Source organism: Chaetura pelagica, unplaced genomic scaffold (genome assembly GCF_000747805.2).
Source record: "Chaetura pelagica isolate M959 unplaced genomic scaffold, ChaPel_1.0 scaffold248, whole genome shotgun sequence".
In the NCBI taxonomy this organism is placed as follows: domain Eukaryota; kingdom Metazoa; phylum Chordata; class Aves; order Apodiformes; family Apodidae; genus Chaetura; species Chaetura pelagica.
In genome coordinates, this window is record NW_009954309.1 from 134600 (window position 1) to 149330 (window position 14731).

General features: G+C 35.7%; 1 protein-coding gene across 1 annotated transcript in view; it reads left to right on the forward strand.

Annotated features, from left to right (window-relative positions):
• The window catches only part of ATRNL1 (attractin-like 1), a 454560-nt gene that overhangs the window by 56388 nt on the left and 383441 nt on the right, over positions 1 to 14731 (forward strand). Inside the window, exons 8-9 of the mRNA XM_010003956.1 lie at positions 5716 to 5971; positions 11578 to 11761. Of these exons, the coding sequence (XP_010002258.1) occupies positions 5716 to 5971; positions 11578 to 11761 (440 nt within the window). The remainder of the gene's footprint in view (positions 1 to 5715; positions 5972 to 11577; positions 11762 to 14731) is intronic.

The following is a 14731-nucleotide window of genomic DNA, read 5'->3' on the forward strand; positions in this document are numbered from 1 at the left end:
AGGGTTATGAAGAGATGGGAGGAAATGGCTTGTGAGGTTTTAAAGTAGATACATCCAACTTTGCTAAAGAGTGACTAGATAGTGAGTTAGGCAGTTAAGTGAAAAATATGAGATTCCTGGAGTAAAATAGAAAGGGACTTGCATACAAGGTATGTGTATGGTCATTGCTGGGAGTTTAGTTGTTGTGAGCTTGTGGTTGTGTCACAGAATTCAGCCTTGTAAGTAAACCATTTCTTGTAGTCCCAAGACAGTGGAAAGAAGGGCTGGTCATTGAGATTTGTTTCCTTTGAGATTGGCAATAGGAATGAAGCAAACAGGCAGGTTGGAATAGTAGTAATCGTAAAGATGTTTTCTAGTATATAGACCATTTTATATGTAGTCAAATTTAATTTGACTCATTTGAGGTTCATGAATGTTGCAATTTTAAAGTTTTATTAAAAAGGGGTAATTATTTTGATTCCTTTTCCAAATTAATTGGTATTGAGGTTTAGTTTGTATATCTCTTCTGGTATTTTTTTATTAGTCTAATCAAAGCTAACATTAACAAAACAAAAAATAAAAACTACTTTAATATGAGTGATTAAAAAATCTTTCACCAGTTGTTTTACTGTGCTCTTAGATGCCTATTTTTGTTGCCTGTTGTATAATTTGGAACAGCACTAGGAATCCTGGACCTTGCTCTTACCAAAAAGAATGGCCTGGAGGACAATGTTGAGCTCAAGGGCAGCGTTGGCTGCAGTTACCATGAAATGGTGGAATTCAGGATCTGTAGGGTGACAAGGGGGTCTGCAGCAAGCTTGCTACCCTGGACTTCAGGAGAGCAGATTTCAACCTCTTCAGGGATCTGCTTGGTAGGATATCATAGCATAAAATCCTGGACCAGAGAGAAGCCCAGGAAAGCTGGTCAGTATTCAAAGTTTGCCTCCTCCAAACCCAGCAGCAATGCATCCCAAGAAAGAGGAAGGCAGGCAAGAATCCAGGAGACCTGCAGGGATGAACAAAGAGCTCCTGGACACTCTTAGACAAAAAAGTAAAAGTGTTCAGAGGGTGGAAGCAGGGACAGGTAGCCTGGGAGGTGTACTAAGAAGCTGTCTGAGAAGCCAGGGATCAGGTTAGGAAAGCTAAAGCCCAGGAAAAGTTAAATCTGACCAGGGATATCAAGGCTAACAAGAAGGGTTTCTACAGGTACATCAGTGATACGAGATGGAACAGGGAAAATGTGGGCCCTCTCCAGAAGGAAACAGGAGACCTTGTCACACAGGGTATGGAAAAGGCTGTGGAACTGAATGACTTTTTGGCTTCAGTCTGCAGCAGTAATGGCTCTGGCCACACTGTCCAGGTCACAGAATGCAAAGGCAGAGACAGGGAAAAGGAAGATCTGCTTGCTGTAGGAGAAGAGCAGGTTTGAGACATCTAAAGAACCTGAAAGTGCCCAAGTCCGTGGGACCTGACAAGATCCATCCATGGCTCGTAAGGGGATGCTCCTGGCAGATGAAGTTGCAACACCACTTTCCATCATATTTATCATATTTGAAAAGTTGTGGCAGTCTGGTGACATTCCCACTGACTGGAAAAAGGGAAACATAACTCTGCTTTCCAGTCTGGGAGGATTGTGGGATCAACTAGGAATGCTGGTTACTAATTTTTTTCTTCTAATCTTAAACATGAAATAATCTTCTTGATGTTACAATATTAAAGGAGGTAATGGTCTGGGGAAAGGTACAGGAGGTCTTAGTCCTAAACCAGGTGGCACGTACTGAGTGCACAGAATGGGCTTGTGATGGATAAGTTATTGCCAGATGATTCTTTTTGAGTCTTACTTATGTTTTGCATGAGAAAAAAATGTCCAGAAATTTCTTAATGATGTACAGATTTGAGTCAAATTTCAGGTAAGTATGGTTAATAAGATTTCTGATGAATCTGAGTCCGGTTTTTGTAAAGCTAATTTATATACCAATACATGTGTACAGTCTAAGGGAGGAAATCAGTTTGATAGTCTTACGTCAAGAAATGGATAATGACCTAATGTGGTTTGAGAGTAGCATTTCTTTGGCCAGATTTTCAGGAACCAATTTGATCTATATAAGAATTAAGGCAGAAAACTCATTTCTGAGAGATAAACTTTTCTGTGCAGCTATTGTACAGTCAAGAATTAGAAAATGAAAACTATGTGGTTATTTTTACATGATTAATTTACTTCCAATTCATTAGAAATGGATTATTTTTTCCCTTACAATTTTTTTTGGTGATAACTACCAGATAAGATTCCTTTGGAATGCAGGCAGGATTTGCATAACAGTATAGTGTTCCCAGGTACAGTCAGAGAAGCTGATAAGCATTGTTCTTTTAGGGAAAAAAAGTAAAATTGCAGTCTAAAGAATAAAAATAGAAGTTCTGGAAAGTTCTTGAACTGCTGCATTTGTATGGAATATAAAATCAATATTAACACTGAGATGTAATGTAGGGAAGAGAACATGGCCAACACAAAAGGAACTAATGATTTTGGCCATCTGTTTGTTCAGGTTTCAATGTGAAGTATGTAGAAGAATAACCCTGGTTATAGTTTGTGATCTGGGACTTATCAGACAAGTGGATGCTCTTACTTGCTCCTTTGGTCATCTTGCTGAGTAACTTCCTTGCCCAGATTAATTTTTGTCTCCCTGTGAAATGTTCCTCTGTGAAGGAATTTGAAGTCTTGTTAAAACTACTGTGCAAAAACTAGCTTATAGGAAATTTTCATTGAAAAAACATTTTAAAGGTTTTTGTAACTTCTTAGATAATTTTATTAATATGAATGTCTGAAATGACAAGGTTAATTTCTTGAATAAATATTCACCCGAACTATCTGCCACTGTGATTAAAAGTGTTGCTTTTGACATGTGGTATCAAAACTTTAAAATATGAGTGTGTTGGAGGCCTTGTATATTCTTGGTGCTTACCTGCCTGTTGTTTTGTTATCTGTTCCTTGGACAGTCTCTGCCTCTTGATCTTGTCCTTCCTCCAGGCTGAGGAGTACAATTTGTAACATCTTCCATCTGGGCCAGGTGCTTGGCACTTTTTCCTCACTAATTCCACAAGGACTCTGTTTTATACTTCTTGTTGTTTTTCGTCTCATTGCTTTTGTGGTAAACTATGTTGTTATAAACAAATATCTAGGATGTTTCTTGCATTTTCTTGCATTTTCACTTGCACTCTCAAAACTCTGTATCTTGTGTTTTGTGCCTGTCAAAAAGCCTCGCCTTTAGCATATACCTTGATTTATACTTAGTTTATAAGTAAGCTATAAAGGTAGCATTAATTTGTAAGGGGATTCCTAATTTTCTTTCCTAATATTTAGACTGCCCATGACTGTTTGCATTTGTATCCTTCCTACAGTCTCTTCCTGATTAATCTTTCCAGTTAAGTGTCCACCTTTACATGCCCAGAGCATATTGTTCTGTATAAATATGCATAGAACATTTGTTCATTCTGTATTTCTTCCACTGATTTTGGTCTGCGAGACTTTTTCTCCATGTTCAGCTCATCATCACTAACTTCTAAAGTGTTTTTCAGCAGCGCTAGGAACTTCTTAATCTCAGAAATAGTCCTGAGCAAAGCTCAGTTAAATCTGTTTTTTTTCGTTGATAAAGTAGTCGTCATGACTTCCTTGTCTTTTTCCTCTGTGAATAGTCTTGTGTACAGGATGTGCTGTGTCATTTATAAAGATTGCTTCTCACAGAAGTGTTCTTTTATCTGAACTTTGAATCATTTAAGCACAACTGTGAGGAGGACTGACTTATTGTCAGTTGTCTGAGTAATCGTTTCAAAGTTCACACAGCTCCTCAGGTCACCTTTTTTTGTATAGTGTCTTTCAGTGTCAGAAATGTATATATTTCTTTTAAATCATGTTACACAACATCTGCAGCTCCCTAATTAGCTTTCACTTTCTGTGATCTGCATTTAAAAGTGAATAAATAGTCCACTATGTTAGGAATGCTGATTTGCCTTTTGAGATCTACGTGGCAGTAGAGTCATATAGGATTCTTATTAGAAGAATATTTGTTTAAGCCATTCCTTTGAATCAGTGCACAGCCTCCTTACAGCTTCTGTGGGTCTTTACCAAACTCTTTGAAATGTTGTTTTATGTCATAGGAAATAAATGGGTTCAGATGTATACATTAAAGCTTACTACAAATTCCTACTACAAAAGATGTGAACATCTCTTTTTCTAATGCTAGTGGTCCAAACTAAGCAGTAACACAGATTACCACTGCATAGGAGTGATTTAGGTTCCAAATCAGTAATTGTTTACATGCCTCAAATGAAAAAACAGTTGAAAAACTTGCAGAAGTTTCAAGTGCACTCTTGAAGACAGGCCAGACAACTTGGTCACTCATTTACTGGTTAATCTTTTGAGTATTAGAAATTTTTTTCATGTGGTCCTTAGACTCTCTTGATTCTCATCAACCGTAGGTATATAGACAGCATTATAACCCTCTCAGACCTTTGCTTTGCTGTCAGTTTACTGATTATCTGTATTTTACGTGCCTTCCAGTTTGAGTTCATCATGTATGAATGCAGTTTACACTTCTGTTTAAGTCCTGTCAGCTCCTTGTACAATAAGTCTGAAATTTCCACATGGTTGATCTTTTAGTCTCTTTTTCTCTTTTTCAGCATCCTGTGCCAAGCAAAACTTTGCCAAATATGCTAAGGTTACAGCTAGTTGAATTTAGGCTATATCCTAGAATATTAAATTCTATGGAGAAATCAACTGTCAACTTTACAACCACCACGCAGATGGGATGCAGAGTGAACGTTTCTGGTGTGGCCTCATAAGGGCCGTAACTATGGCCTCTGTTCTCTGCACCAGAGACAGTTTTTTTTTCTACTTAGGATAAACTGTCCTTCAGGTAGTAAAGCCAACAAGCTGAAATTTGTTCTGTGACTTCGTATGCTTTGGTTTGCTATTCTAGATGAAGTCTGAGATTTAGTAGGATTGCTTTCTGTCAATATTTAAGTAAATCATTCGTTACTTATTGGAACAGATGGTATTGCTGTTTGAGGTATGTGGTTCATGAAGACTGGAAAAATCCCTTCTGCATCCCTTTAAAAGAACTCAAAGTACATCCCTATGGGAATTCATGTCAGCAAATGTGCCCAAGAGGATGCTATTCACACATTGTCCCTTCTCTTTGGGCTCTGTTCACTGTGAATTTTCTCAGGACTTAAATTACTTTACTATTAAGAGAGTAAGTGCTCTCTCACAGAATGAAATTCCCATAGTCTGAGTGTGTGGAAAATGACATTTTGGTTCTGTGAAGTATTCCTTAAGAAAAAAAAATCCTTTCTGTTTAGGTTTGTGTGTGTGTTGCGTGCGTTTGTTTATTGTTGGGCTTTTTCCTGTTTGTTTTGTTGGAGTTTTTTTGAGAATGCTGCAGAATGAATTAGAAGAGCCATGTAATCAAAGTTTTCTGCTTGAAATAATCTGGTTGAGATTCACTTTGGTGTCATTTTCCTGACTGGGTTTATTTTTCAGAGAAATAGTCTCCTTATCATCATTGTTCGTTTAGTTTAAATATCATTGTCAAGCCTTAGTGCCTGATTTTGAACTGGTTAATGCAGTATGAGTTAAATGTGAAGATTTAAATACCACACAGCACAGAAGTATGCAGTTCAGATGGTACCTTTTTGTAATCCATTATTTGCTTTCTCTTCTCTCCCTTCCAATGTTTACAGGAAGACATCTACATGTATGGAGGCAAAATTGAAACAAATAATGGCAACGTTACTGATGAGCTGTGGATTTTCAACATACACAGTCAAACATGGAGTCCCAGGACTCCTGCAGTCCTTGTGCATGGGCAGCAGTATGCTGTGGAAGGTCATTCAGCACACATAGTAGAGCTGGACAGCAGAGATGTGGTTATGATAATAATCTTTGGATATTCGGCCATTTATGGTTACACAAGCATTGTGCAAGAATACTACATCAGTAAGTTGTTTCCAAATTATTTTTCTCATATACTGTGAAAAAAAAATCCTGATTTTTTTTAAAGTGAAAGAACACTTCTGTTTTTAGTCAGAAAAGATGTATTTTGCAAAAGAAATAAAACTTTATCTTTTTTTCCTTCAAAGTATGTAGATCAAATAAAGAAAAAACCTCACAAACCTTTCATATCATAGTGATAAGCTTTGAGTAGGAGTAAGCACTTATTTCTCTGGCAGTTAATATGGGTCTTAATTATTCTCAAGTATTTATATCTCCTTTTAGAGATGATAATTTTATCACATCCTAATGAGAAATTTGGTTTGTTAGAGAAAGTATGCTTCAATTCCATCAAATATTAATTTGTAACAATATAGGGTATTAATGTGGAAACCTGTTGATTTCAGTGACTCTACTCTTGCTGAAGGATCATTGGCCCTGCAGGGCTTTGCAGAATGTGGTCCCCGGGCTGTAACTGAACCATTTCTGCCATAGACAATTCTCACGTTTCACTTTCCTCATTGCATCTCCCTCCTTGCCCTCCCCGCTTAGGTTCAATGAATTCTGTAGCAAATTTTCCTGAAATCTGTGTCAGCTGTAGCATTTATCTACAGTTTTGCAGCTGTAGGATCATTTTAAACCATAATATTCCAAATGGTGGTTTGAACTAAGAATGAATTTAGGTTTTTTGGTACTTCAGCAGCTTAGAATCCAAACTAAAGACATAGGAAGTGATAGAAGTATTGCTGTGAGCCCACCTGAATCAGAAAGAAAATTTGCTATTCAAAAGGGCTTCTGACATTATGGGAAGAAAAATTAAGAGTCCTTTTTTTTTTTTTTTTTTTCCTCTCTGCTTGCTTTTAAAACATACTTTGCCTACATTTCAAATTGTACTGCTTTATTCTTTCTAAATTATATCAGTCATGGCTTTTAGTTCTAATGAAGGCTATTTTTCAAGCTTTTACCAGATCTCTACTGAAAGAAAGAGGCTTAGAAAGAAGCAACTTACCCTCTGGCTCATATGAATTGAAACCTCTAGTGATCCAGTCCTGTTAGTGAACTTTGATTAACCTGATACATGGAATTCTGGTGCTAAGTACCCTTATTTCCATGGGGTCTGGGTCAAGATACACCTAAAGAAGTTTTAATTATTTGTGAATTGCCTAGCTTTTCACATAGGTAGATGGTTCTTACTAACAAAATGTGAATCAAATGTATCCATGGTCTGAAAATTTCTGTCATTGTCTGATTACCAAAGAAAGCAATCTCTATCGAAGTCAAATACGTTCTGGAAAAAATTGACATGGTTTGTAGGCAGATTTTTACCACTTAAAAACATAGAAATTAATTTCTACTCCAAAGGTATGGTGGTTGTTGCAGGAACAAAAGAGCTTCCTGTTGTCCTTTCTTGCTGTACCTAGACTTATGACTTCTGAGAAGCCAATAAATCCTAGTATGGGAATTATGTGAATGATTTTACTAACTTGAACCAGAAAGCTTTTCTGGGTAACTCCCCAGGGAAATTTATTTCCCTTTAGGTTTAGCAATACCTCATAAACCTTCTAAGAACCTTAATGTGAATCCCAAGGTGAATACAATAATGATGTTTTGTTCAGAAACTTCTGAATCAGTCTTCTCATATTTTATTTTTTAGAAGACAGAGATTTGTTTAGATTAGCAGAATATCACTGCTTTCTAGATGGAATTTTTCTATGAATTTAGAAGTAGGCTATAGGTTGCTTTTGGTTAAAAATGGTTCCTTTTTCTTTTTTTTTTTTTTTTGTAAATCAACATAATCTTCATGGTTGCTCAAAGTAATTTTAAATTTTGTCACAGCAATGAAATGAAGGTGGCACACTCAGGTACTTCTTGGACATTTTGTTCTTCTTACCTTATCTATTCAAAAGTTGTTTAGTGTTGGCCAATTGATCTAGTTTTCCTTGGAATTTTTAGTGGGTTTATTAGTGCACCATTAAAAAATATATATTGTATACATCTTTTTAGAGCAGCTCAATCTCAGAATGCTATTTTGATTGATAAATGTTTTATTGCTCAAATTTTCAGTTTTTCTTGATTTGGCCATCCTAATCATTTTTGTACAGTGAAATGAACTGAAAAGAAAAAAAATAAATTATCTTATTTTTCTTGCTTTGAATTCTTTCATGATGTAATGGTGTTACATCTTTGCATGTGATTATCCTCCTGTGTGCAAAATGCTGGAATTTATCAGCTTGGCCATCAAAATCAGTGCTTTTTAAATGTGTAAGCACCTAATTTTGTAATGCTTTTCAATCTGAAACAGTTTGGTTTTGTTTACAGTGTCATTGGAAAATTTGTTATAATTTTAGTGACTAGGCATCTAATTAATACTAGACATCTAATTAATAGCCTGCCTTTATCATTGCCCAGTTTATAGTCACTTGTTTTCTGGGTGATACATTTTTTTAATGTAAGCAGCTTGTGTCCTTTCCTGCAATCCTCTTTTTTTCATAGACACTAATCCTCCTTTTTGCAAACCTAATTAAGGCAACCTTGACTATTTTGCTCTTCTAATCGTTTATCTCTGCACCTTTTCCACAAGGAGTTAATCTCTCTTGGACATGAACAACTAGAAAAGCCTGTGGGATATTCTAGGTGAGATTTCACCATTGCCTAGCTAAATAACTTTAATCCTAATTTATGGGAAACATATCACTTGGTGACATTTGGACTGCACCCATGAGAAAGGCACTAATTGCTCGTAGACTTTCTCTGATGAAGCCAGTGCTCCTACTCATTCTTCTCAGTCATTATCAATGGATGAGCTTCCATTTTATAGGATTTCATGTTGCTAATCCCAGTGCACAGTATCTTCAAGTTATTGTTGAATTTTGATCCATTTTTTCTAGGACCTAAGATCATCTACTTCATTTTGCTCTTTTGTTCTGCTGCTTCTGTGCGTTGAAAGTGTCTAAATTTATGCAATTATTGCACATTAAATTTGTGAGTGTCATGAATTGCACCCCTTTGATCCTTCAGGAGTCTTCCTAGCGATCCCAGTACTTCTCAGCATTGTTCATTGCCACTTCTTGTTCAGTGCCCAAATCCCATTCTGCTATAATGGCTTATTTACTGATTTCCCGTGGTGACACTCTGGTAAGGACATGACTGGAGCCCAGGTACTGAGAACAGTCACACTTCCTTCTGTAGATAATTGCTTTTTAGGTAAATGTGATGTAAATGCTTATTTCAGTATTTTTTATTTATCTCTTCTTTACAAAAACACTTTGTTTTAAACCCTTGCATGTTACTGAGTTAAGATTAAGGTCTGTAATTTTCCAGATCTTGTCTTTCCTCCCCTGGTCTTTAATGTCAGCACTGTGGTTGCTGTACTTTGGTAGTGTCTAACAACCTTTGTTTAAAAAGCTTGCTACTGGGCCTGCAGTTACTTGCACTTGCTGTGTGTCATACCCCAGCCTCAGTACATGAAATTAAGGAGTTCAGCTTCTATCTCAGCTGTAGTTTCTTTCTCTCGTTACATGTTTTTGTAGATGCCTTCTTTTTTCCCCTCTTTCACTTGTTCGGTCTCCTGGAAATAGTTGTTCTAAAGCTGGACATGATGTGATTATATTGGACAAAGATGACCAGAATATTACAGTCTGTAACTGTGTCCAGCTGTTGAGTATCTGGCAGATTTAATTGACTGAAGTTATCATAGTGGCTTGCCTAAACATTTCAAGAGAAACCTTATGTGGTAGAATTCTGTGGAAGATTGTCCATGTGTTGATGAAAAATGTCAAATTATGAATGAAAGTAGAAGCTTCTCTTAGTAGAATGATTTTTAGGGTTTTTTTGTGATTTCTTTCAAAAGTAATTTGAACTTATTTTTATGCTGTCTATTAGACTTACAAGTTGAAATCTGGGAAATAATTTCCCCTGAAAATCATATATACTAATCTTTAGGACTGATGACTAATGAAATGAAAAAAAAATAGAATGTTGTTGGTAAAAGAAAAATGTATCTGCTGGTTGACTCCTCAACAACCTTCTTACATAAATCTATCATATAAATCTATTTGTTGTTTAGGCAGTATGTATGTGAAAAGCAATATTCTTGGTACAAACTTGCTGTTTGTATTCAGTTGCAGTTACTAGTAGCATTACAGTACATATAAACACTGTGTCAGATATAAATAGTATATTACACACATATCAGTGTTCACACACACAGAGAATCAGCACAAGTCTTCCAGTTTAATCTTTACTGTATAACTTGCACTCTTTACTGAATAAAAATGTAACTTGTTTATAGAGGCAGTGCTTGGAAACCATATAATGAAAATAGAATAGCAACAGTAATAACTGAAAGTCACAAGTCTTTTCACTGAACAGAAGAATCCAGAGGATAAAGAAGTGATCTTAAAATACCTATATAATATCAGATAAAATTTGAAATGAAATTTAAACTAACTTTCAGATGAAGTAAGGTTTATGGTGTTGGGTAAATAAGTTTAAAATGGCAGCCAATTTAGCTTAAGATTGAGGAGACTACTTCATTTTGGAAGCCCTTCTCCACACTTTCTGTTCTTCTGATGTAATCTTCAAGAGGCTTCAAGTGATTTATTTATTCCATTTCACACCTGTAGAACTGGCTGATTAAGCATCATGTGCTCTTTTGACTAGGCTGGGTTCTATAGGAAATACCTCCAGGCTTGCATTTTTTTGCTTTCTTTTGTCATCAGCTGGAAAGATGGAGGGGGGAAAAAAAAAGGAAATTTCAGGGCCACAGGCAACAAGAAGTCACTTAACCTCTCTTTTTATCACTATGGTAACATAGTTTTCAATTGTGTTTTATTCTTCAGTCATAACAGCTATTGTGAATGGCTTTATCTGGTGTCTCTTTACAGTTATTAATGATGTGATATAAAATGTGGATTTAACTGCCAGTTTAATGAACTGCTATCAAATTATCCTTTTGTGAGTTTTCAGCAACTGAGTAGGTATATTTGTAGTTATTTAACTAAGAAACACTAGTTAGAAGCTGATTTTAGCTCAATAATTTTATAGTGTACTAGCAAAGTACCTACCTGTATTTGTGTGTACTTCAAGCTACCTTGTGTTGCACACTTCTCAAGAGCTCCAGCAGCTCAATTTCTGCCAGGATTCTTCAAAGAGTTTTCCCATGATTGAATGCAGGTGTTCTTAATGCATCTGATGTAGCTGGAGCTCTGAATTCTCATCAGCCATCTCTGGAGGGATGAAGTTAGGGTTGAGAGAGAGTTAGTTATAGCTCTTAATGTCATATTTTCCAAAAGGTTTGTTTGTTTTTTTGTTTGTTTTCTTTATTTTGTGTGTGTGTGCTGAACTCACACATGGAAAAACATAAGATGCTGCCTGACACCTGCAACAAAGATGTAGCTGTGATTTAATTAAGAATGACCAGTAATAGTTTAATGACATTATCCAATTGTAGATATTTTGATACCTTGTTGTAAAATTACTTAACAAGTGTTCCCTAGTTTTTGCTGTATTTAGAATTATAGTGAAAATAATTTTTATACACTTAACACTCCTAGTATTGTGTGTTAGCAATACTAAGCCTTACGTCTGTGTCTTTTGTGCATCTATTGCAGGGTCTAATTCTTGGCTTGTACCAGAAACAAAAGGAGCAATTGTGCAAGGGGGATATGGCCATACTAGTGTCTATGATGAACTGACAAAATCTGTTTATGTCCATGGTGGATACAAAGCATTACCTGGCAATAAATATGGATTGGTGGATGATCTTTACAGATATGAGGTTAATACTCGGACGTGGTAAGTGGGATTTGTGACACAAGAAACTAAGCTATTTGTTACTGAAAAAGAAAATACAGAGTGTAAGGTTGAGTAATGTTCTAGTAAAGTCACGTAGGTGGCCCTGTGTTCTTTGCATGCTGCAGAACAGGATGCTCTCTTCAATAAAATGAAAGAACTGTGGTGGGGAATTAGCCTTTATCCAGTGGATTAATGGAGCTACATACCACAGAATCACACAAGTACCTTGGTTGGAAAGGACCTTCAAGATCATTCCAACCATTACCGTAACACCTGACAAGTCCTTAGCTGAACCATATCCCTTATGACTGTACGACTCTTAAATATGTCCAGGGATGATGGCTCCACCACTGCCCTGGGCAGCCTTTTCCAATGCCTAGTAATTCTTTCAGTTAAGAAATTCTTTGTAACATCCAGTCTACACCTCCTCTGGCGCAACTTGAGGCCATTTCCTCTTATCCTATCACTTGTAACTTTATTGAACAGACCGATCCCCACCTTTTTGCAACCTCCTTTAAGGTAGTAGTAGAGAGCAATACTGAAGGACTGGCAGTGAGGAAGCTTTGCACATGTTCTAGAAATTAAGAAAAAGTTAACCTATCCAGACATAATCATCATGCAGAAATAGTGTGTGTGTACTGTTCCTACATGATATGAATTTACTGCTGATGTACATTGAAGTACATGTTATATAATGAAGTAGAGAAATTCAAGAACTGCAGAGGGTTATGTTTCACAAAACTATGAGAAATATGAGAGCAGATTCCTGGTATTGTATATGGATTCTTAGTTATGAACGTTCTTGGTATTTCTATTTTTGTCAGGTTCTTGTCCCTTAAGTTTATTTATACTTACAAATGCTACTTATATGTTAAGTGTACAAGGTGACCTGAGTTTTGGGTTTTTGGTTTTTTTTTTTTGTTGTTGTTTTTTCTTACCTTAAAGATGTTTTGAGATCAAGAACTATTTCTTGGAACATTTTATGCTTACAATTTAATATTTGTGTTGAGGACTAATGGCTTAACTTTAAGCACACAAGATTTGCTCTCAGATGTTGGAAATCTGGGCTTGATTTCACTGAGGCTCTTGATTTTGAATTCCATAACCTCATGGCACTTGGAAACATTATTAGAAGAATTTTTTATCCTTTTTAATGTATTTTTAAATAGCTAGAATTTTAATGCTCTCTATTCTTGGAACAAAGTGATAGTATATCCTTTGAAGGTCTGTTCAACAATATAATAATTATTGAAATATTACTATTCATATAAAAACTAATAATGAAACTTCTATCTATACTAATGTGGCAATCTCTGCAGACTGTAGAGAATTTAACTCTTGTTCATTTCATGAATATTGCTCTGGAAGTCTATTGCACTGTGGGACTGAAACCTGAGAGGATGGGGTAATTACATGTAGTAATAATGTCTTGGTTTACTGTGGCTGTGACACCTTTCTATATATATATATTTCTCTATGACTAGTTGAAAATAACTGTTTGAAATAATATTATATTTCCTTGTGATTCCTAATTTTGGATGTTGCTAGCTGATGAATCGAACACTATGTTTTTCTGTGTAGGTACCATAAGTATTCTGTGTCAAGCTAATTCCTGGATAGAAAAACACACCTGTTTCTCTATTTTTAAACTGTATCGATCAGAAATACACAATAAAATTGCAAGTCAGTTAATGAGAAACGGGTTAAAAACAAAAGCACATTGGTTAGTATGCTGGTGGCTTGAAAGTAATACTGCATGTTTAAGCAGTAAGAAACCACCACCCTTGTTTACTTTCATTTAGTCTTTAGTATTTCCATTGATGTTACTTTTTAGGGGTAGAGAGAACTATTTAAATGATAATGTGATAAGTTAAATGGCTTCCTCTCAGCTTTTTTAAACATAGTCTTTTATCCGTTGAAAAAAATCTCAAGTTTATTGTTTTACATCATTATGTTGAAACAATGAGACATAAAATCCTCTCCCCCAAATCCTGTGATGTAAAAACATTCAACAAGTATTATCTATGTGATTCAAGAGAAAGAATATTATTTAATCAGAAGAAGAGATTGTCATCAGTATGTTTATTAGAGGAAACAAATGACAAAAAAAAGTTTAACTGTAGGTGTGAGCAGCATATAGTAAAACAAGTGTAAGTGAAATGTTACACTTGAAAGCTGTTTGAGTACTCATGCTGATACAGATTATTGGGAAATGTAAATAACATTCTTTACTGGCTATCAAATCAGTTTCTCACAAACATGTCTACAGCTGGTCTGCTTAACTAATTCAAGCTGGCAAAACTCACAAATGGTCACTCTCTCCCTTGGTAAGATTTCTTCTCTGTGATTGAATCAAGTTTGTATTCTGTTCTCACTATTAGCCCCACAACTGCCACCCTGAAACTGTAGTATTGGTAGCTTTTGGCTACTGGTGGGCCCATGTTACTGCTGTGGTACAAAGCTAACCACACAGACACAGGCTAAAATGAATGAAGAGGCATCAAAGACTCAATGTGCATGGACTTTTTTTTCATACTGAAATTCTCTGACTCTGCCAGCCTCAATATATTTATGAAGCAGTGCAAGTGCTTTTCATCATAACTGGAATGGCTTCTGCCATTCCTTTTCCAGGTCTGAGTGTTCAATTAAGAAAAAAATAGCCTTCTAAAAGTTCTTTATTGTATTTCTTCAGTGGAAAAAAAACATGGCTAAGAATATGTGAGAATAGGAATTAATAATATTAATGGGTTTTCTGTCATTTTTGAGTAAAATGTACCATATCATCATACACTTTTGAAGACTGTAAACATGTAAATGCTACTTTATCTGACAAACTGCATTTTTAGTTAAATAAAAAGCATGACACTTTAAATGAATGTTAAAAGTATTTGTTGCAACATAAGAAAAATTATAATCTTAAAAACAATCAGAATTAATTTAATAATCTTTACTTAATAATAGCTTTAGTGT